Consider the following 24,500-nt stretch of genomic DNA (forward strand, 5'->3'; position numbering starts at 1 on the left):
TTACACTAAGTTTGGATAGTAAATATAAGTAGCAATTGCAACAAGCTTAATAGCCTATTAGTGAATTCGAACAATAAAAATCACAAAATGCTAAGAAACTCGTTTAAGTAGATCAAACTCTATGTACATATAATATAGTTAATCTGGCTGTAACTTACAGAACAATACTAAAAGTTCCAAAAATAATCACAGAGGAACATTTTAAAAGTAAGAGATAGTGACAATTGTTTACTGTCATCATTTTTAATCACCCCAATGTTTTAAACATCCCTATAAACAAGACACAGCTACACGCTTCCTACTGTACTCTGCCTGTACCTTATCTTTCCTGCATGTATAAAGTTAACATTATTTTACTTTCAAAACCTCAGCTATCTGTTTGTTATATAATAAATAAGTGGTAACTATAGATGAACCGTCTTGTAAAATTCGTACCGAAATCTGAATTCAACAAACTATCGTAGTGTTTGTGGGATGCTAATGCACCACTCTAGGGGAGCACATATCATGTCCTTAATGATCTGCCAGATGGTGTCCATGATTCAGTTAGCACAGATGATAATTAGAGCCAATCAGCCATGATATAGCACACGTGATAAATTACAGTGGTGGGGGAGGGGGAGGGGAAGGGCTGGAGTTGCCTGGCAATACCACCTGTTCCGTCCTTACACGGCTTTGTAGACGCCTCACTTGCTGCACAATGATGATCAAGTAAATAAGCAATCTTGACCAACAGTTGTGTTGCCCCTAGTCTCAACAAATCCCACATTCCTTATTTAAAATTCGCTTTTGAGAATGGTTAAATTGTGACGGTGACAGGATTTTTCGGACATTTTCCATCATTTGGTGATACAAGAATTTAGCAATTTACCAACGCAATGCCATTATATACGACAAGTAAATCTAAATATAATAGACAGAGAAGACTTAACTAAAATAACAATAACATTATAACAATGGGATAAATAATAAAACGTCCAGTAACCTAACTTTAAACTGCGTTTGTGTTATCAAGTAATAACACGTTTCTAGATCTGCAATAAGATGTCTTCCTCAGGTGGATAACTAACCTGAAACTTGTACAATCTATGTTAAAATAAATAAATTAACACAAAAGCGCTGTGACACGCATACGTCAGGAAACACGACAAACACGTTGAGTGCCAACTATCTCTAAGATACAAAATAAACACTACTGTAATGATTAAAAATTTAGCTAGAGAATAAAGCTTACGACAGGTCTACACGCAATGACCAACCACCGAGAACTGTCTGATAGCGAATAGTAAACGGCGATCGATACGGCAGAAGATCAATAAACGGCGCTAGGCCTTTTTATTGATTTATTCCCAAGTTCATAATACACACGTCACAGAGAAATATTCCCTCAAAAAACAAATATCAGCCCCCAGGTCACCTTAACTTCCACGTTCTGGGACGGCAAATACCGCATCGAACGATTTTTGTGATACGAAATAACATTATTTTCTTTGGAATTGTACCCCTGAGGCAGAATCAATCTCTTGACTTGATCACTTTCGTAGCATGTAAAACCAGTCACTGCAGTATTTTCTTTGCCATTGCACCTTTGTGACGGAATCAATCTAATAATATGATCACTTTCGTTGTGTTCAAACCAACCATCGCAGTATTTTCCTTGTCACTGTATCCCGGAGATAGAACCAATCTTGAGGTTTGATCACTTTCGTTGCGTTCAAACCAATCATCACAGAATTTTGCTTGCCACTGTATCCCGAGATAGAATCAATCTTGTGATTTGATCACTTTCGTTGCGTTCAAACTTATCATCTCAGTATTTTCCTTGGCATTGTACATCTGTGACAGAATCGGTCTCACGATTTCGTCACTTTCACAGCGTGAAAACTAATCATCACAGGGCCTACACAGGGCCTCTTGGCGCGTAATTGTCAAAAGTATATCAAGACCATAAATATAATTAAAATATTTTACTAATATCGTGGTGGATTCATCATCGTTTTCTTTTATTTAACTGATGTTTTGACCTTTTAAGTCGTATAAATTCACGAGTGCCATTAAAAAGAGGCATACACAGGATTGGTTCAACACTGCTTTGTGTCGCTCTGTGTAGGAACAGGAGCAGAGCAGGTAGGGAGAAGTTGTCTGCTCGACGGGAACATATTGGCAAACTGTCGTCTGCAGTTCCACAAGTTGACACCTTAAAGTGGCAATGAGCTTGTGTTAAGTACACCATTAACACGGAGCAGCCGACGCCACATTAGAGGTCGCCGAGTAACATGCAGATAAGGATTACATTAACCTCTACTAATTTCCTCTCAACTCCTCGTCTTACTTTACCAGTTATGCCTCCCAAGTTGTGGCTAAAATATACTCTAGACTACACAGTTAGGCTCTCCTTCCTTAGCAACTTTGTATCTTTCCTACTATCCTACGTGTAAATTGCACTGTAAACTACATTTTGTTGTTTAACCACAGTGTATATACAACTAGTATGTAATGTGTGAGGGAGAGGATTAAACAACAGGTATAATTTATAATTGATACTTCCTAACAACTTAAACTTCCATCAAATTTTAAATTTTTATAATGAGTTGATTAGATTTTGAAACAAACTAGAAATCATAAAATTCAATAGAATATACAGAGTGTTACAAAACTCTATACACAAACTTATTGTTCCTTGGGTGAAACGTAGCAGAATCCAATTACAACCCATTATCATCGGTTACTGTTTACCGTGTCTGTTTTCGAATTTTTTTAATCACATTTTAAAAATTAGTCGGCTAACTTTAGTAAATTCTTTCTTTATGTTGACAAAATTTATCAGTAAAAATATTTTCTCAAATTTGCAAATCAAATGGAGGACAGTAATTTAAAGTTTCCTTAGTAAATAAATTAACAAATACGAAATAATTTGTTGTTTCTTATTTATTCTGTTGTCTTAGTGTGAAGAAACATGCATGTGATTATTAAACTTTGAAGTTATTTTTAATCCGATTCCAACATTTAAAATGTAATTGGATTTTTTTTTATTTTTTACAAAAAGGTCATATGTAAAAATTCCTTGTAAAATTAGTACTTTTGAGATATTCCATTTTAAACAATTGGGGCCTTTAATATGAAGAAATAAAAACATCTAAAATGTGTAGTCTATTATATTATTAATGTAGACATTCTACAATATTTATAGAATTATTTTTTTTTATTTAAAAATGTATATAAAACAGTACGAGAACAACCAACTGATTAGTGGTGACACTGCGAATTAAGCTTAAATCTAAATATCCAAACAGGACCTTTAGGGCCTTACACTAAATCTCTACATCACCCAGAGCTGAAGTTCCATATATCTTAAACCCAGAACGATAAAACATTGAAAAATAAAAGTAAGAACGATGGAAGGCAGAGAGTGTCACAATTATGTAGTTCCATAAATACAAATCTTGACCTTTTTTCCTTTCGATCAAGGAACGACTGATATAACTGAATATATGTCAAAGAGCCATATCAAAACTGTGTTCTAGCCAGCTAAAATATTGAACAATTGTTTGAGGCTAGTGAGACTAGTGAAGGACTCAATTACACTGTGAACACATGAGGTCTACAACATTCATATAGTTAGGAGTCCGTCTATATTTGGGAAACAAACACTTGATATCCAAACGAGTTAGTGAAGATGTTACCCTACCCGATCAAAAAATTAGAAATATACAGGTCTCGGAAATCTAATTAACTCAAAATGTGTTTTATTTCCAGTTTCATATTTGAGTTTGCCTTGTTGGCCGGTGAAGAAAATATACACACATATTCAACCTTTTTTTTTAAAAAAAATTTTCAAACAATATTTATTGCACTAATCTAAAAAATAATCAAAAGATTACAAAATCTATTAATCCGAGATACATAGTAATAATTATTTTTATACATCGTATCAAGAACAAGAACACAAAATCTGTTGCAGGTTCTTAAGGAAGATCATGCACACATCGACGTGTGCTTTCAAACGTAGCAACTGAACACTGACTGAAGCCAATGAAAGACTAACTATCACATGACTTATCTAACTAACTAACACCTTATCACTTAGAATGTCATGTACAAGAGATCATTTTGTTAAGCTCCATAAGTGTTAGCCCTTTTCATCACAATTTCAAGAGGACTGGTTTTTAAGTTTTTCTCTTTTCCACGATTGAATAAAATTCATTCTTTCAATTCAGGAGCTGGCTGTAACATGTCCTCTGAAAGAGGTTGTCTGCTAAAAGGGTCAGTAGAAGAGTTGAGCAGATGTCTTATATACACATATACACTCGTATAGGACTGATAAGCCTTCCTGGCCTAGGAGAAAATCCTACCTACTTCTGGTCTAAGGGGAAAATCTTTATAAAGATTATGCAACGTTCCAAAATAATTGTTTAGGTTTTGAGTTATAGAACTCAATTGTTATGAATGGAGCTGAGGCATGTTAGTCTTGATTGTTCTGTTTCTACATGAACTACTAAAATGTCATATCACAATGGCAAGGAAGCCCACGAGTATGGAGTACCTTGTGTGAAAAAATTCACAGCTGTGATCATTAACGTTGGTTTTATAAGTGTTAAAATATTATTTACAATGCATTGAATTATTTAAATTCATCACTGGCAGAATCTGGAGTAAAATTTACAAAGTAACTTTTTATTTGCTATCTGCATTACACTACTGACCCTATACACACACTGATCACTGTATACTTAATCCTAATACTACTATAAATGCAAAAGTGATTTGTTTATTTCTATTCAAACTATTCAACCAATTGTACTAAAATTTCACAGAGACATTCTTATGGTCCCTGGTATATAAGGACATTATTACGAAAATTTCCTGCTATGCCCCACTGGTCTCTCGAGTTGCAAAATATTAATTGAAAGAGCCTGTTAAATGTAATTAACTATTCTGTGTAAACATTATCTTATGAAATCAAACCCATTTTTAATTAATTTAATAACAATTTTCAATTTTTTGTTTGAAGGTTATTTTTGAGAAGGAAACAGGATTTTTCCGGACATTTGCCATCGTTCAGTGAAACAAGAAATCAGTAACACTACGTTTCGAGATCTGCGATCTGATCTCTTCTTCAGGTAAAGAACTAACCTAATACATAATTACAAACTAGGTTAAAATAAACAAATCTTACCAAAGCGTTGTGGCACGCCTAGGTCAGGAATCACAACCACCATGTTGTTTGTCAACTTCACTAACTCTATAACCATGCACTTAATAAAAAACTATACAAAACACTAATCATTATAACTGAATTACGGAATACAGGTCACAATACGTCTTCATTCGTCTACTGACCACTTACGACTCAACAAATTTTCAATTTGTTTACATTTACAATTTGAAAGCATAGAGTAAGCTTGATAGCAACATTTCTTATTTCAATCTTTTCTGTTACCGCTGTACTCGAATAAGAAAATATTCAGATAATATTTTTATCAAATATTAAGTATTAGATATGAAATACAAAGTTACTATCCATCACTATAAATTTAAAGACCGTTATAAAAGCCATCTTAGTTGTCTTTTGACAGAAGTAAGCTTTTCAGTCCTGTGTATTTATGTAGGCTATATTTTCTTGATCGTGGCGACAAGGCAAATTCAACATTAAATTTGTGTAAGATATATAATTCATTCGAACCAGAAGTGCGCATACACATACAGCCTACAAAATTGCATGTGAAGCTGCAGGTAACTGCTAGTATTTTAAACTTAAAAGTAAACAGTGAATGAGTTTTACAAAAAGAATTAACTGAATTGGTCCAACCGTTTCCAAGATTAACGCTTAGAAACACATTTTGCGACTCATTTTTATTTATAAGATTAACAAGAAGCTGTTTTGTTTATGGAATCAATCCCTTTTAATCATTTCTCAAAGTTTTTGTTTTCATTTTCAAACATCATTAATACAAAAAAAGATGAGGTCTGTCTATCCCCCTTTCCTCCCAATAAAACATTAATTGACAGGTTTGTACTCCCCATAAACATCCTGTAAACACCACTGACTGAAGAATCGTGCACTCATGACGTATTGTGTATTCCACCAACTTCTGTCTCCTTATAATTAGGAGATTTCAGGTGCATCTCTCTCCACTTTCAATATAAATTAGACAAGTCTTAATGTCTTGGTTTTCTAGGATTCGTTTCGATCTCAGACATCATAATGATCGTAGCATGACATGATCAAGTTGTCAATGCAAACAAACCACTTTTTTAAGGTTAGGCCCACTTCAAAAATTAGTTCAGTTTCCTCGATCACTGAGTTATTAATTTTTAGACAATTGACAATGAACCAGTGAGAATCACTGAAATGTTGCATATTATAAGACACAATTATTAGTGATATCTCTACACTATTACTGGCTCCCTCAGAGCAGATGGGAAGGTAGAAAGTTATCAACACAAGGACATTACTACCATTGATAATTTTTGATGCCACACAAGAGGTTGATGTCAACTGTTGCATAATAAACACTTATAAATGTACAATGGTACATATGAATATGTTTACTGACTTGGAGTTTGTTAGCTAGTAAGATAGCAGGTGGAGTGTCAAATTAATATCAAGTATGGAAAAGCCAAGAATTGGTATTACAGTGACAGGCAATTTTCATTCAATCACAGTCAAAAACTGTTATCTTGAGGGAGAGGGGGATCAAACTAATTTGTTGTGGAACAATAATCGAAAGAAGTTTCAGCCTTATACGCATTTATACTCCGGGCCGGCAGGCTTTGTGACGTCACAAACGGTGGCTGAGAAACAGAACTAAAAAAGCATTGCGAGGACACGCACTCGCGCTCTATTTCTGGTATAGTTCAATACCTATTACTCAAAATATATTTACCAACTATATAATTTTGATCTGCATTAATGAGGGAAAAAAGATATCAATTATAATTATGATGAAGTAACTCATTAATAATGAGAAATTTGTGTGGCAACAAAGTTTATGTATGAAATTTCTTTCACATATTATCTTGCAAAAACGTTTATAGCTTTTCTCTTGTATATTTTCTAATCATGTAGTATACCTTTAATATTCTTTGATAATTGTGAAGCAGTATGTTGCAAAATACAGACACACACATTTTAACTAAAATCAAATGAGATATTTTGCATTAAACAAGTGTAGTAAAATATAAAGTCTAACATTCTTGAAACTATTCTAATTAAACTACTGTATGTACAATAATTTTCTTTGAGTTTTCTTTTTGACGAAAAATTCTTAGTATACTTCTTTCTATAAATACACTTAAATACTTTTAAATTTCCATGAACATCACACAATTTCAGGTTTAGGTTTTTCAGTCTACCTAAAAAATATTGGTTTGCATCCTTAATTAGTGTTTCTTCCTTAATAGTTGATTCTTCATAATAATAATAATGTATCTATAAGCTGACCACTTACTTGATTTTACTGTCTTTTTCTGTGAAACTGGCTATATAGATAGATATATGTATATATATCACTCATTTTCAAATTTTCAGATGTGTTAATTCTTGACTTCATCTAGCACAATATGTACATTGGCAAATATAAAGTCATCAGTTTAAATCTCAAATCTTTAATAGAAAAATTCCGACTTTTGAAGACTTTTATTTGAGCAAAGAAGCGACTATCAAGTTTTTTTCCAATTCTAATAGCTCTGTTATGCCAATGAGATCGTTTCTGTCACTCATTTAGAGCCAAACCTTGATTCAATGTCATTATTTTGAAACTTTGTGTTTTAGTTCTAAGAGCGTTTTTGTTATTTACCGTGCTCTGAAAGGTTTTCATTATCGATTGCCACATTTCCAAATAAGATTTATATTGAAACTAAACGCTTTCTGAGCTGCAAATCTACAATCTAGAGAGATATTTTTAATATTTCACGTAATACTGACCATGACTTAGACGTAAAATCACTTTTATTGCTTTACCAAGCTAAACCCATTGTTTGTAATGTCAACATCCTTCAAATAAATATTAACTTGCAAAAGTGTATTAACGTAAACTGACAAACTTATTTTAGGAGGCCTCTTTATAAAAGTGTTGATTTTTCAAAAGGCTATACAATATTCATTATTAGAATATAATCAAGCTTCTAACTATAAAAATTATCAAGAGTCTTAAAATTAAAAACCTATTTTTTTATCCTGTTTGATCTCTTCACATCCTTTTATATGTAGAGTCAATTTCTGAATGCCTTTCTTCATACATTTTCTATTTTTTTATAAAGTTAGTGAAATGAAAATGGGTTAATTTTTACACAATGTAAGAAAAGAACCATTTCTCATTTTTTTTATCTGCGATTTTATAGTTAGTAACGGTTCCATCTGTTCTTTTTACACAATCTTCTTTGACTACACCACATGAAGAAAATGATCTTCACAAACTACATAACTGTTATTAGGTTCAACATTGTCCTGATAGATAAATCTAATCCATATTTGCCTTAAATTATTATTCAATGGAAATCTAAATACCGACCTTAGTTCTGTTCGGTCATAATGAGAATTACATCCTGGAACACAACAATTTCATAGCATATTTAATGGAAACTCGTATTGCATCCACATGGTATTGCGTATTTTACAGGTACGTCACTGTAAAATAACTAATTGCTTCTATGTTAGAAAACTAATAACCATTGGTTTACTCATTCAGTAACTAATTAAACAACATATTACTAAAGCTAATGCACTGTTATGTTGTGATTTGTGAATACACAAGCAAACATGGTGATTATGGTTGTTGCAGTAAGTCAGCCACCGTTTGTGACAGCATTGGTGGTGGGGAACAGCCTGCTTGCCCGGAGTTTACGCTGGTTCCGGTTTCAGAGGCCAGGCTTATGTACTGGGCAGGCAGTGTTTACACTATTGTCTCTCTGACTCTGAGCTCTTCTCAAACCTATTGAGCTATTAATTAATTAATTTTACGCCTGGATTCTCATGTTCTTCTGAAGATATCAATGAAAATTTGGGGACAAAGAAGCTCAAAATGAACTCTTTACATCGTTTCGACATTAGAGACACGTATTCTACGAAATATAGTGTGATTACAAATGATGATTACTTCTCATTGTCCCATCAGGTGCACAATTCAGCGCACTACTATGTCACAACGCAATTTCTAAGCATGGCAGAACAACTGAGTTTCCTACACATAATGTGGCTCTTCTTCGTTGCTGACATTTTTTAGATCTTTTCTGACAAATATGACTCCAGATTCCAGGAGTCAAGTCTGTGACAGCATCAGATTCCAGACGCTGCACCAAGAGCAAGGTGAACTGGAGCTAAACTCACCATTCACATTGAATCAACCCTTCCCAACGTAGTAATATTTTGTCAATAACTGGGACTGTTACGATTTAGCCTCTCTTAAGATTAAGATTACTAACTACCAACAACACTATACAAGGTGAAAGTATTGGCAGAACAAGATTTATGTGTTTTATTGTAAAGAGTACATACCTTTTTATTACAATATTAAGTTCTGATAGAATCAAAATTAGAAAAAAATTTAGGGAGACAATGAATTACATCACGCATATTCAAAAAGTAGCAATTCATGCAAGTATTATACAGTGTGTTATCATACAAGATGGCCCGTTTTCAGTCTTACAAATGCACAATTTTATAGAAAAATCTCTATTCTAAACTTGAGACGGAATATTTATATCTATTCTAAGTTGGACAGTATACATTAACTTAAACCAGCTAGCCATTATTAGGTAAGTTTTCTTCAGCTGACCCATGTAGTCTAACTGATTGTACTAACTTTATATAAATTGCTTTACTAATGTCTTCTTTAAATTTTTATTTTTAACATAAAATCATTGAAACAAAGCTTCACAATGGTGAGAATCAAACAAGTTTCTATGTTATCTATGTTTAACAAATTCGTTATTGCATCAACCTGTCACAATAACATTGATGCTTCAAAGTGCTTTGAAAATAAATATACTTTTAATTTATTACAGTCTAATTTTGTAACATTTGCTCAATTAAACTTGATAAACCGTTTCCAGACAGCTTTTTTCCAACCTTAAAATGAACATAAGTTAAATACATTACACATTGAATAATAAAGGATAACTAAATAGTTTATGGTATCATATGGATGTATACCAAGTTTACTATTGCAAATTTTACAAAACACTTATGAAACAGAAGTTTCAATTCATATTAATTGTTAAATCAACAAATAAGAATTTAAAAAATGATGGATTAAATATTTTTGGTACAACTAACAATATCTAGGAATAGTGTCTTACTTTTTTGAAATAACGTATACTTTACTACAAATACAGATATGGACCCCTAATATACAAAATTTATACATTATACTTTATATAGCATGTTGTAACGTGTAATATTTTAAAGGAGATTTTTTTAATGTATAAAAATAACATCCTGATATAATTCTTTAACAAAACAATCAAGATAAAATGCTAGATAGCCCTTAAATTTCAGAAACTTAATTTATCTTTATTACAACACATTTTGGATTATATTAACCTTCCCCACCTCCAGTTTATATATAGTTACTTCTCCATCCAAACCGGCATGTATTAATGATTTAGTCAATAGATATTTAGTTTTATTCATATACTTAAATGATTTAAAGTATTTTTCCAATTTATAACCAGCCTTGCTAGCAATGTTTTTATGTATAATGTTACACATTATTGATAATATTGTTTCATTAACCCCATAAAATATTAATGAGTTGAATTACAATTCAATCCAGAACTCACAAGTATTCCCTCTATCAATTCCGAATGAAAATCCATATCAATTTATAAAAATTTAAAAAGCTTATTACTATATTAAACTAAGAACTTTTGGTGTAATTTAAAATGTGCTTTAATGAACTAATATGCCTGCTAACAACTTCATATCCCCAACAATTTTCAGTTAAACCACCTCACCTTTCCCTGCTTTCATGCTCTCCCCTCATCATTTCTGCCAACAAAATTTAATTATGACCAAAATATTTGCAATTTTTAAAATTCAAATGAATAGCTCCAACAAGCAATATGTTTTGTGAAATTGAGTTTTTAAGAAAACAATGTAGCAAATCACATTCTACTTTGTGTGGACTGTTTCGTCTTCAAAAAAATTGAGGTTGTCAGTTCTGACAGCTTAGTTAATGAGTGACAAGCTAGTCAGCACGGCCAGTTACAAGATTCGGATGACAAAAAAGTTGAATGGTATAGGAAACAAAATGTTGTCTGAATGGAAAGAAAAAGACATGCATCTTAAAATCCTCATGTATCAAAAAGAAAATTCTAACTTCCACCTGAATCAGCAAGAACAATGTTGCAACAGATGGAAAAAAACATCTTACTTTAGTAGGCCAACACTAGCAAAATGAGGGAACTGTTCCATAGTACTTACATACACAGAGAACACTATTATAAAACTTTATATTTACCCTGATTTTTTCAATAGTGGCCTAACATTAGTTTTAGTCTACCTTTGTCAGACACATGAGATCATAGTGACATTCAGCTCATTGTTGAGGAGCAAAGAAAGAAAATAAGAGCAAAATAGATCATGTGTGGACTACTTCCTGCCGAATCACCAGCACAATAACATATTTTATCAAAGGCAGATGACCAGGAAACTCTGTATAACATTTTTTGAGGAGTGAGACAACTAACAGGTAAATGAGGTGCTGCAGATGTACCATGTATCCTAAAAAACTTTGAAAAGTTTAAACTTTATCACAAAGGAATTCTCAAACACTGATCCGACAAATTCAAAAGCTGTGCTGCACCTAATACTAAACAAGTTTGGAGAAAAGATCTATGACGACTGAACGCAGCAGTTTCCCTCCGTGTGATAAGAATTTATTGAACAGGTTAAAGAATGAGTAGAGGTCATCATCGCTAATACCATTTGTGTCAAGTGCACAGGCACTGCTTTACTCATATGAAACAATATCACTAACTGTATCACCTGTGGTATTGGATATCCGCAAAGCTCACACGAAGACAATCACACATAGTTGTAAAGACTTGGTAAACAAAAGTCGCTATCTATACATTTATCTAACATGGGACACCCTCCCCCCCCCCCCATTGTTTAAGTTCATGATTTCCATTGGACAGATGATGCACTGCTGGTCAAAATGGCAAGGATGGCTACAACCCAATACACCCCTCAAGAGCATTGCATTCTATGAAAACATTGTAAAATATTTAACCCTTCGCGCGCTGTTGACAAATATAACTGCCAATATTTACTTTGCTCAAAACGCTGTTGACAAATATATTCGCTTTTAAACATTGAGGTTATTATTGGGAGTAAGTAGTTCCCAGTTTTGCCGGTGGAGTGCAGCAACTGCTGGAGCATATATCCCTCAATAGAAAAACACAGTAATAGTGTTGTCCCCGCCTCCCGGTTTTTCTCCAAGCTGCAAAATGGCGGCGCACTACCCATGCCACTGCCTGTTTTGCCAGACACAAGCGCTACTGACGAACTAACTCGCCGGTTTACTTCGTTCGCGGACTGCGAGTGAAACTGTTGTGTTTACGTTGTCAAATTGGTTTTTGACATATTGGGAAGATGTGTTGTGTGTACACGCAACGGTTTACGCAAGGAGACCATTTACGTGTGCGAGACATGCACCGCCTGGCCGAACCTGCACCCGGATACGTGTTTCAAGACGTACCACACGTTGACGTTATCTTGAACACCGTAATGGCTAATTTTAGATCTTTTTATACCCATTGATGTTTTATTTTAATTGTATAATATACATACTATACATATAATATACTATAATATAATATTATACACGATAGTAAAATTTCGTTCAACATTTCATTAAATTTGGCGTATTTATATTGTTTTATAATTTAAATAAACGTATTAAATAAAATTATACTTTTTTCGTTCCCAAAAGTCTTTTTATATGGTAACAAACTCAAATACAACATTAGCGTTGACTTTGGAAAAAAATTTTTTGAGGTATATGTAGCGTTTAGGTATGGTGCGTCCCAAATTGCCGTAGCGCGGGAAAGGTTAAGATTTGTTCCTGTTAACCTTTTTTTTAACTGCACATTAATGAAAAATTAATTAACGGCCTGCAATTTTTACAATATTTTGTTATTTGTTAATAAATTGTTGTATTTTAAAACTGAAGTACATTATTGCACCTACCCTTTGTAGTCAGTTTTCTACTCCAAAAAGTACTTGCAATATTTTTTAAATACCTGCATGTGATTGTTTAACCTCTTAACGGCTTTTGTTGCATTAATTCGTCACCGACTTATGACTAAAAATCTGATGAGTTAATCCCATTCTGATTGGCTTACATTGAGATCTGTAATGTGCTCGAAGCATAACCTATGCCGAGAAACCATGTTGTTACCAATGCAGTGATTGCGATGTAGGTTTGTGAGTGCCTTCTGCTTCAAGGTTTCCCGTACCATAACAAAACTACTAAAACCAGCATCCACAAATGAGTGTGTGTTTTTGTAAACAATATGTATAGTATGGGAGTGTGTTTTAACTCAATTTTATTAATTTTAAAGACTTATGTCAAATTCAACATAAATCACTCTAAAGGTGATTTTTGCACATCTTTAGCTTAAAAAATAATCATTTTGCTTTTTTTGTATTTCACATTGACTTAAAATCTGTAATTTAAAAAACTTTTAAGTTTTTTGTCATTTTTTAATAAGCCGTTAAGGGGTCAATTCAATATCCCAGTTTATAATTTAATAAAATTTTTACTTATTCCACATCTTAATTTTTTAAATAAAAACCACGAATTAAAAAAAGTCTATCATCTGCTGAATTTGTTGTTATGTATCACTTACAACATTGTTTGGTGGAGCAATTCAATTATAATTTTATTAGTTGTATAACTTTACAAAATTTAGAAAAATCGTTTTAATACATTGATTTTTTAACGTACTAAATAAGGTGAAATGGCACTCTTATTTAAGCATACTATATTTTATGTACAAGCATAAATTATAAAATACAATATAACAACATTAATCAAACTGATAAGCCATAATACAAATTTTACAGATGCAACAACAACAGTAATACAAGAATAAAGCGCACTATTTAACTTTGAACTTTTCATAAATGTTTTTACTTTCAAAATTGAAAATCCCTAAATAACAGTTAATAAACAACACGCTTACTGAAGTGTTAAATATAACACAACAAGTACAAAAAAATCTTCCCATGTAACTATTTGTCATGTTTTTTATAACCTCTTCATAGGACTACATACAATCAGAAGTGAAATAAATTTCTCAGAATGTGTAACTAATGAGTACAATAACTGATATTGTTACAATCAGAAGCCAAATATTTTATATCTTTGAGAAGTTAGAATGGATGTCATTCTGTATTTAAAATATTCGTCTTATCGAATTTATTTCATTTCTTCCAAACTTGTAGAATTTTTTAGACATTGAAATTGTAATATTAAAAGTGTGATTTAATTCTACAACAACAAAAGTTAAATAAATGTTCAACAACACTAAGCAAAAACATTAATAATACTTTAAAAACTGATGTAAGAATGGGCAGGTAAAGGCAGGTCTCTGCCTGCACAGGAACCATAATTCAATCCCAAGAAACAAGCCTGACAGCTTATTAAGGGAAAAAATACACAGTTCAGGTACATTACCAGTTTTAGGTACAAATGCTTCTGTGTATCCAAGTTGATACTCCAGTAATACGTGTCGTAGCAAAAACTTGTACTCATCACTTCTTAACCAAACACTTCTACAGTCAAATGGGAATAGTATTAAAACTTTTAAACGATAAACCAGATTTTAGTACATTATAAACATACAAATATTTATTATAAAATAGAAGCATTTATTTTACATTATAATTACATAAGACTTATTTTGATACAGCACAGTAAAATTACGTAGAACTCTGCTTAAAGTAAATCTCTTATTTACATTTTAACTAAACAATATATTAAATAAGGTCTTCCAAAATGCAAAGTAGAATCTCATATTAAAATTAAACATTAATAATATGATGCATTAATATTAAATTTATTAATAAGAGGCTTAAATAGTATTAAGTCAAACCATCTCTAAGACTACTTAACTTCAAAGATCCTTTTTTAAGAAAGACGAAAATCATACTATATCGATTTAACATAAGGCTTGTATGCCATACACAAGTATTAACACGCAATAAAATAAACTAATGAGTTATCAATCGACAAATAAATAAATTTTTAGGACTTTTATTAAAATAGAACAAACGAATATTTCACTTTTTTTATCACTTCAGTTAGTTAAAAACCACACATTTTATTTAGGAACATAAAGAGAATTAGTTATTGTTATTGATTTTCTTTGGTACAATGCAACATGGAGTAACACTAACAAATTATCACATTCAAATTTAATAGACATTTTAGGAGGTTTTAATAACTGTAATAATAATTGAGCTACTTAACAAAACAAAAGTTAACTTTCAACGAATACTGTTAAGTATTACTCATCAAATGCAATACACTTACAAAAACATTCTCAAACTACGCATCTGACAGACTTTTTGCGGATAAGCTTATGCAAGAGTTTAAGATGAGATTTTTAATGAGAATAAAAATACCATAAATATTGTTCAAATATATTTTTACCCACATTATATATTTTTTTGTTTTTTTTTCTACGTAAATTCTTCAGATTAATGGGCTGAAATCAAAATTTTACTGACTCATGAAATTTCTCATTGAGCACGAATATACACAAATTTTTAATCCATAACTTTTCAAAAAACAGTATGCCACAAAAATCATAAACACAAAATTTTATATTTATTAATAATGTTACATTAACTGATTACATTTCAGAATTAAAATATAGAGGTTTTGAAAAGAAGTAACAATTTTTTAGAATGAGCGCATCTACAAGTTTTATAATGCAAATTGGAATGATAGAAACATTTTAAAAATTTAAAATTATTAAACGTATTAAATGCAACCTCAAATGCAGAATATAAACAAATATAAAAAAACTTAAAGTAAATATTTTTTATTTATGTTAAAAATTAATTTTGGGTTTCGTAGATGGAGATCTTGTAAAAAAAAACACAATCATTCAATAATTTAAATCTTAATCCACAAGGACTTTCAACATCAGGTGTGAATTGTTCAAGTTGATTAATCTTGGCTGTTGAAAGGCCTTGTGGATTAAATTTAAAATTATTGATTAATTGTGTATTTTTTTTTTTTTTTTTTTTTTTTGCTACAATAACTTTGGTTGTAACATATTTTACAAATAACTATATTGTAAATTTAAATATGTCAATAAATAGTTCTTTAATTAATCTTATATAATTTCTTAGAGCATAAAAAACCATTTTTGTTAGCAAAAATATTTAACTTAAATATGTTATGACATGTATTTTTGTTTTCAGACAGCAAATTTAATATGAATATGAAAACTGGTCAATTCTTTACCTTTTTTTGCATTTACTAATTTATTTATTTTGATATGAAATGAGAATAAACCTATCGCTAGGCAAGTAAGATTTGGATGGGGTGGTTACAAGAGTTCTGGATGTACTAAACTTAAGCCTGCAAAGAGGATATGATAGTTTACGACATTTTGATTCAGATGTAGGTAAAGTTCCACCTTCCTTAGTTATAATGAAATAAGTAAATCAAGAGAAAAGTAAAAGAATTAGAATGAACTAAAATAATGCGATAAATGTTTGAAACCAGTAGTCAGTATGAAAAGTGCATTGGATCATTAAATGGCAACAGTAACAACCCATTTTAGTTTGTCCCCATTTGCTAGATGCCAAAATGGTAGAATCTGAGGAGTGATAAGCAAAGCAAGTTGCTAAGAGCATATTCGTCGTATTGCCGTTAGAGCCAAGAAGATGTACACATTTCAGTAGATGGTCATGTACAATTTATAGCAAAGATTGTGTAAAGAGGCCATGGTAACAGTTGAGTGTATCTCGGTGGAAAGGGTCGTGTTAGTCATAGCCACGAGAACGTGCTTAGAGGTTATTGTGTCACATGCAGAGCACCTATCTGGTGAGAGGTCACATTAAAATCATAGCTTAAGACTGTATATGAAGGATATAGAACAAATTTCAGGGGGAAATGGTTCTATTAAATCTTAACCTAAGGAGCTTAAAGAAAATCATGGAGTTAATTGTGAAGTAAAATTCGGAAAAGATGGTCGTATTAAAATCGAAGACAAGGGAACGGTAAAAAGGTCATCTTTAAGAAATTGTTCCATTAAGTCTTAGCCAAAAGAAACTGTAAGGAAATCATGAAGTCCGTTGTGGACTGCATCTGAGGTGAGACGATCATATTAAAATTGCAGGCAAGAGAAAATGTGCAGAAGTCATGTAACCAGATGAAGGAAATCGTGAAGTCAGATGAAGTAAATCTTAGGGGAGATGGTCATATTAAAATTGCAGCCAAAAGAACATGAGAAGAAGTTGTCTTAGACAGCTGTGAACCATATCTCAGGAGAGACAGTCATGTTGGATGCAATTCATAACAGATTTTGTAGTTCTTGATTTTAAATAACAAATTTACATTTTTGTTTGCGTTGATCACCTTATTAATGTAACTGAATTTGTAGTATCTAATGGTTTCATAATGAAGTACACGTTTTTGACAAGACTATTAAAAATAACATGTGATAATTTTTTATGGTTACTCCTAAAAGTAAAATATGTTGTATGTATTAAAATTTAAGAAATATCAATCTAACACTAACATTTTAAAGTATAAATTAGATTCTATTACAATTGGAATATAGAATGTCACAAACATTGCTCACTATATTCTAGACTTGTAATGTTATAAGCTGCAGCATTGGTGGAATTCTACAGAAGTGTATCTCTTTGTAAATAAAAGATTGTTTATTACACAGCATCAATGATGTACAAATATTTAACATTTAAATAGATACATATTTTTTAATTTTAAATATTAAAAACATATTTTTTTATAAATCGCTATACAAAAAATATCTACCTGTATAGATTCAATAATTAACGTTGGGAAAACAGTCTTTACACTTCCAATATCAGTATCTTTGCAGTTTTGACACAAGCTCAAAAATCTAAATCAACATTTTAACTATTGTACAATGCTTTAATATCATACACAAAATTACAATAAATAGAATACAGAAATTATTAACTCTATTATTACAGTAATATCAAACAACATGAACATAGTATCAGTAAATAACAGATAATAAATGACTTATAAATTAAAATTAAAAACAACTATTTTTACATCTTGTAAAAATTGATAAAAAAACAGTGGAAATAACAAAAAAAAACCTAAAGTGGAAATTAACACCAAAACCAGACATAGTTTAAGTACTATTGACAACATAACCTATTACATATACAATGAAATAATATTATACTCTCTATGTAAGTTGTAGAAATAATTTCTAAGTTCACTATCAAGAAAAATATCACCCTGAGCAGGCACTTAGCTCCTCAACTTATGGGCAGTTTAAGGAATGAAAAACAAATACTTAGTTACAAAGAGTATCCTTTAAAGGATTAAAAACAATGTTTATACTGCATAACAACTAAATAAAAACACTATAAAATGTATTCTATACAGATGCCACTCATTATCTAACAGTATTTTGGTGTTTTAAATAATAATAATAAGCACTTACGTTGAGCTTTGCAAACTAAGCACTGGGAGAACCTAAGCACAGTTTGAGCACTCACAGGAATGACTTATTGCTTACCCTAAAATCTACTTCAAGGCAGTTGAGATTTCTTGTTAGAACGGAAATTGGATTGCTGGGATCAAGAAAAGTAACAGTTAATATTGCTTCTGTGGAGGTGAAATAAACTAAACTTAAGACTAGGGATGTCCTGTACGTGAGCTGGTGTGACAAGGCACTTCCTAGCAACACTAAAGAGCTGAACTGCTTGGCCTGCTGCACCTGTAACACCCACAGTTATCATGCAGGAGCTGAACTACACCTGTGATGTGCACAGTAGAGACTGGCAGTCACCATACACTTCCATACTACTACAATTTGTTCCAATTAGGCAGTTCAAGTTATGTAACTACTATCAATCTGTCAATTATAAACTGTCAAATGTAACAAAAACTCAACTAATTTTGTATTAGAATTGGTTTTTTTAATTTATCGGGAGGAAGCCTAAGCTCACGGGAACAATGACTGCACTCTATCAAACAATGGTTCAACCAGAGTGGTTTGTCGATCAATAAGAGCAAGACAAAACATATGGCTATCTCACCGCATGCTGCAGGTGACACAGTACACCTAACATTAAGAATGCATACATGGCAACTGGTGACGGAATGTCATTGTGGTGCTATCGAAAGGTGGTGCACTTTAAGTATTTAGGGGTCATGTTAGACTGCAGACTTGCTTAGAAGGCCCATGTCCAATTTTTAAAATTGTATGTTTTCTGTTCATTCATAAGTGTGTTCATTGCGTTAGTTACACATTATATATTTCGCCTACGTTCAATAAGTTATTCAATTCAGTATTATCGCATGGGGTGGAGTGTTTAAGTCAATAATGTATCTATTACTTGTAACCACTCAAAAATCAGTTTCAAGAGCAGCCCTGAAAAAGTTGTATGGAAGTGAAATACTGACCTGACTAGAGTATACCATTGGTGAAGTACTGGAACCCGTCATAGAGCTTGGTGCTGAGTGAGTGGATGCTGGACTCGACGAGCCCGTCCACCAACAGCTGTAGTTGCTCCTCAGTCAGGTTCAGGTGGAACCGGTTCTTCAGCCCCTGGACTGTGGCCGCCCCCGACTTGAAACATGGCAGCTGCGATCCTGACACAATCATTGCAAGGAAAATTAGTCACCCTACTCTAGGAGGACATCTAGCTCCGAGATCCTAGATCTTTTCTGTCATATGTGAATTTAAAATACTCCTTGAAAAGATTTCTAAGTTATACTTGTAATATTTAGTTTGAATTTAATCAGACAGGTCTATGGTATTAAAGGTTTGAGGTCAATAAAATTTGATCCAGTAGAAAGCTTAATTCCTTAATTATCAGTAATAACAGTTATTATTAAAAATTTGCATAATTTATTACTATTACAATACAAGGTTAAACACATGCCAGACTTCAGATCAGTGTGGGAGGCTCCGTTTCACAACGGACATAATATCGTGGCCCGCAGAGTGACTCCCAACAGGCTGATGTTCATCATATTGAATTCCGATACAGAGGTAGAAGAGATGAATTTTTACAATAATTTCAACACTGTAAAAGAAACTATTTGCAAGTCATTGTTTATACAACACAATAACTATATTGTGTATTGAGACACGCACAGACAAAATTCTGTTGTCATAAACTGATGGGAAATATTTTGCTAAACCCTTAATTCATTTAGGTGAGAAAGTCTAGTAACTTAGTTTAGCTCATCTAACACTTGCATCATCTGCAAATATATATTATCATGAGAAAACCCATTCAGCAACCTACAAAATTCCTTTACACAGCATAAGAACGAAATGTGCCCCAGAATAGATCCCTGTGGAACACCAATCTGAATCTCCACCAAAGGAGAGAAACATTTTGTTAATCCATTGTTTACTACATATACTATTTCAACAAACTGCTTACTTTTGGTAAGGTAGGAACTATGACTTAAAATATTTTTATTTGTACCGAAAGAACGTAATTTTTCCAAAAACAATTTATGTGAATACACTATCAAAGGCTCTACTTAGATCCAAAAACACATCTAAAGTTTTTTTTCATTAATTTTTTAAGATTAACATTAATGTATAGAATGAATGAATTCTGCTTTAATTACTGATTATCCTGGTATGGATCCATGCTGATCAGAATCAAGTAAATTATTTACTTCTAAATTAGGTACAAATTACTTTTTCAAAAATTAAAAACCTTGAAATACACAGTTTACCTAATCTCATTATTTCCACAAGGGTGAGTATTTTGTCCATGTGTTTTCGAGCTGCTACCATGCCTTGCAGAATCAAGATCTTGAAGTACTCAAACATGTCTGAACCTATACCTCCCATCACTTCCACAAATTCTGGAGTCAACTTGAACGGTGATGTTTCAAACCCGAGGTTGCGAGGCGATGTCGAAAGAATGAAACCAAAATCTATGTGAATTAGATGTCCTTCACTGTCCAAGAGAATGTTTCCATTGTGCCTGGTTAAGAAAACAATAAATTCTCATTAAAATTGGAAACACAAAGGATACTCTTGACATGTGCACTTTCAGTAAGAAACTAATATACAAGGGGTAGCTAGAAAAAACCTGACTGAAGCTAAACATATTTTACATACAAACGTTTAGAATTTCATAATGTACTCTCCTCCTTGGTCTACACTGTTCTGTGTGAATTTTCCACTGTGCTTAACAATACTACAGGTAATTTTCTGCAATCCCGTTCATGACTTCCGCCACTTTTTCTTTTACTGCTTCAACACTCAAATCTCATTCCTTTTAAAGCAGACTTCATGTAGAAACTTTCATGAAGAATCTGCCTAACACTTTCCTTGTCAATTCCTGTTAACTCAGACATTGCTCTGATAACTAGTTACATGGTGACCTTCTCAAACAAGATTACCAATTTTTTTCAATGTTAGTATCACTGTTCACTGACAATGGTCTGTCAGTACGTGTGTCTTTGCGGCCATATTTAATTCGTTTAAATCTCTCAGACACTTGTGTTTGTGATAAACAATCATCACCACATCACCATACACTTGTAACATTTGAAATGTTAAGGACACTCAACATTTTTCTGACAGAGCCAAAAAACATGAATATAATTGGCACTATGGGCAGAATGAGTGCGGCTGCAACAATACTAATCCGGTTTCTTTCTAGTCACACCTCATATATTTTATTTTTACTATAACAAAATAAAGCATCTGTATTTATTCGAATTTGATCAGCTGTGGCTCAGCCAAACACAAAACTACAACATAACAGTGCAACATCACACAACCAACAAAGTCACAGTTCTGGTTATCATAAAGAAAGGACGAGCTACTACAAGATGTATTTGGAAAATACTAATATAAGGACCCAATAAAATATTTTAAATTGTATTTATCATGAAAACAATAATAAGAAATTGTATTTAAACTCTTCACCTACTTAAGGTCAATATATTTTTTGTGTACTTGGGAATAACCATCTTACATTTAAGTAATCTCTCACTATCCCATGCAACCAAGTGTTTAAATACAGTACAGTCTCTATAATCTGGCCGTTCAGTACTCCGGCACGTCCAGTAATCAGGCACTGTGATGGTGCCAATGAATCACTGGTAAGTTTTCAAGTCTCTCAAGCCTGTCTGTATAACGTTATGCACATAGCAACAGTGATGCGTTGTCGTCTGTTATCGGTAGTTGCACACAGTGAGTCTGCCAAGGGTGAGCTTAGTGAGTACGGTCAAGTGAAGTGCCGTGTCGCAAAAACGCAAGCATGTCACACTTACATTAGATAAAAAGTATGCCATTTTAAAATGTTTGGAAAAAGGTGAGAAGTTGGTTCATTTGTCTAAGGAATACAGTGTTGACCATGCAACAATACATGAGATAAAGAAGAAAAAGGAGCAAATTGAATCATTCTTCAAGAGTGGTAATGAACCTTCTTCCAGCATATGTTCATAAGTGGAAGCTAGTCACTAGCCCCGGGTAAAAAATTGGCAAAAGATAGAATAACATTTATGCCATGCTCTAATATTAATGCCACTCATAAGTTGGAAATGTGAATAATCCCACGACATTCAAGAATGTGAATTTACCGCACATTACGTGATGGATGACAAAAACTCATTTTTGGAATGATTTCATAAAACATTTGTCAGGTTTTTGAATGCTCAAATAGCCCTTTTGTTGCTTGACAATTGTTGCTTCTACATATCGCAGCAACAATGTGGGGCTATTAAATAGATGAAATATTCTGAACTACAACAAACTACCGTCAGATAATATGTCATAATTTATTGCTGTTTATGAAAATAATTGTTATGTGATGCCAATGTTATGAAGTGCAATGACTGTCACTTAGTGCTAGGAATGATGCTTACCTGTCTTTGACTTGGACCAAGTAACAAACAAGGCAATAAGCTGCACAAGACTGAACAAAGTTGCGTTGGGCAGTCAGGAACGACTCGGAGTTGCTCTCCCCAAATTCTTGAGCAAAGTATTCTCCCAGGCTTAACTGACAATGTTTCTTGATTTGATGCAGAGACACGGTGTTCAGAATGGGTTCTATCAGTCCTGAATCGTCAGACAATACAAGTATCCTGTGAAAAAAACCCAGTTAAGACATGCCTAGATGACAACTCATCAAATATATTTTAATAATGTTTTTTGATTCTATATCAGTCAGTAGAATTTGTTGTATGGCCCATTATATTTCAGTGTTAAATTCAATATTTATAGATTTTTGATAGATGCAAAGGAAGTGTTATTGTAAAAATTGTTTTAAAATCTCATAAAGATCATACATTATTCAAAACATGTATTTGATTTCCAAATCAAATTAAGTGGAAGTAATAACAAGAAATTTCTGCATTTCAGAGAATCCCAAGTTCCAGTGTTTACGAGTCATTTCTTATAGTAAAAAGCAACAGCCTGTGTGAGCTTTTAACAGGATTTAATAAAAAAATATCAGCCAGTTCTAATGACAGGGTTCACATTAATCAAGAATGTGATGAATCATTGGTCACAACAGGGAACACTTTAGAAATTCACTTAAACATTACATAAAACACTATGTTTTATCTTACTGCAAGAAATTAATCTTTTGTAGTAAAACAATATAATTAATTACTAAAACTAGCAAACACTAAAATTACAATTACAATATTAGAATAAAAAAGTACAAAATGTTTCTCAAAATTTCTCTTAAATGTAATACTACTTTTAAAGTATTGATTACAACACTAACTGAGGAATAGCCAGCGAGTAAAGCAGTGAGTAAAGGGACAATGATGTTAATTACAAGATAGCATGACCCAACAGCTGTGTAGTTTTAGCTTACAGAAAGGAGTAAGACTAAAAAGGACTCCAGCGCTCTTTTATTGTAATAAGAGATTTTTTTCTCCAAACGTTTGATTGAAGAATGTACCTGTAAGGATGGACCCACAGTGGTACCCTCTCTGCCTCCCAGATCCTCTGCAGCATGATGAGTAGTTGTGAGGCCAGCAACTCTTGCCTCAAGTCATCGCCACACTTGACTATCACAGAGAGCAGTTGCCATGACGACAGGTAGCCATAAGGTGATGACTCCTTGATTCGCCTCTGCTTCTCCTCCCATGGTTCCTGTTATAGTTGAATTATTACTTGAATGGAATTGACTAAACACATTACTTTCAAACTGTGTAATGAATTGTGTATAAAATTAATATTCACAAAAATTCAAGAACTATCAGCACAAAACATCTTATATGTCCTCCTGTTTCATTACTGAATAGTAT

General features: G+C 32.6%; 1 protein-coding gene across 2 annotated transcripts in view; it reads right to left on the reverse strand.

The window, feature by feature from the left end:
- Positions 1-14,833: 14,833 nt before the first annotated feature.
- The window catches only part of LOC124362236 (phosphatidylinositol 4-kinase beta), a 29,756-nt gene continuing 20,089 nt past the window's right edge, over positions 14,834-24,500 (reverse strand). For both annotated transcript variants that reach the window (XM_046816572.1, XM_046816571.1), the window contains exons 12-16: positions 24,152-24,345; positions 23,106-23,324; positions 20,958-21,211; positions 19,662-19,850; positions 14,834-18,972 (exon numbers count right to left, since the gene is read on the reverse strand). In XM_046816572.1, the coding sequence (XP_046672528.1) occupies positions 19,666-19,850; positions 20,958-21,211; positions 23,106-23,324; positions 24,152-24,345 (852 nt within the window). In that variant the 3' untranslated portion in view covers positions 14,834-18,972; positions 19,662-19,665. The remainder of the gene's footprint in view (positions 18,973-19,661; positions 19,851-20,957; positions 21,212-23,105; positions 23,325-24,151; positions 24,346-24,500) is intronic.

Source organism: Homalodisca vitripennis, chromosome 5, assembly GCF_021130785.1.
Source record: "Homalodisca vitripennis isolate AUS2020 chromosome 5, UT_GWSS_2.1, whole genome shotgun sequence".
Classification (NCBI taxonomy): domain Eukaryota; kingdom Metazoa; phylum Arthropoda; class Insecta; order Hemiptera; family Cicadellidae; genus Homalodisca; species Homalodisca vitripennis.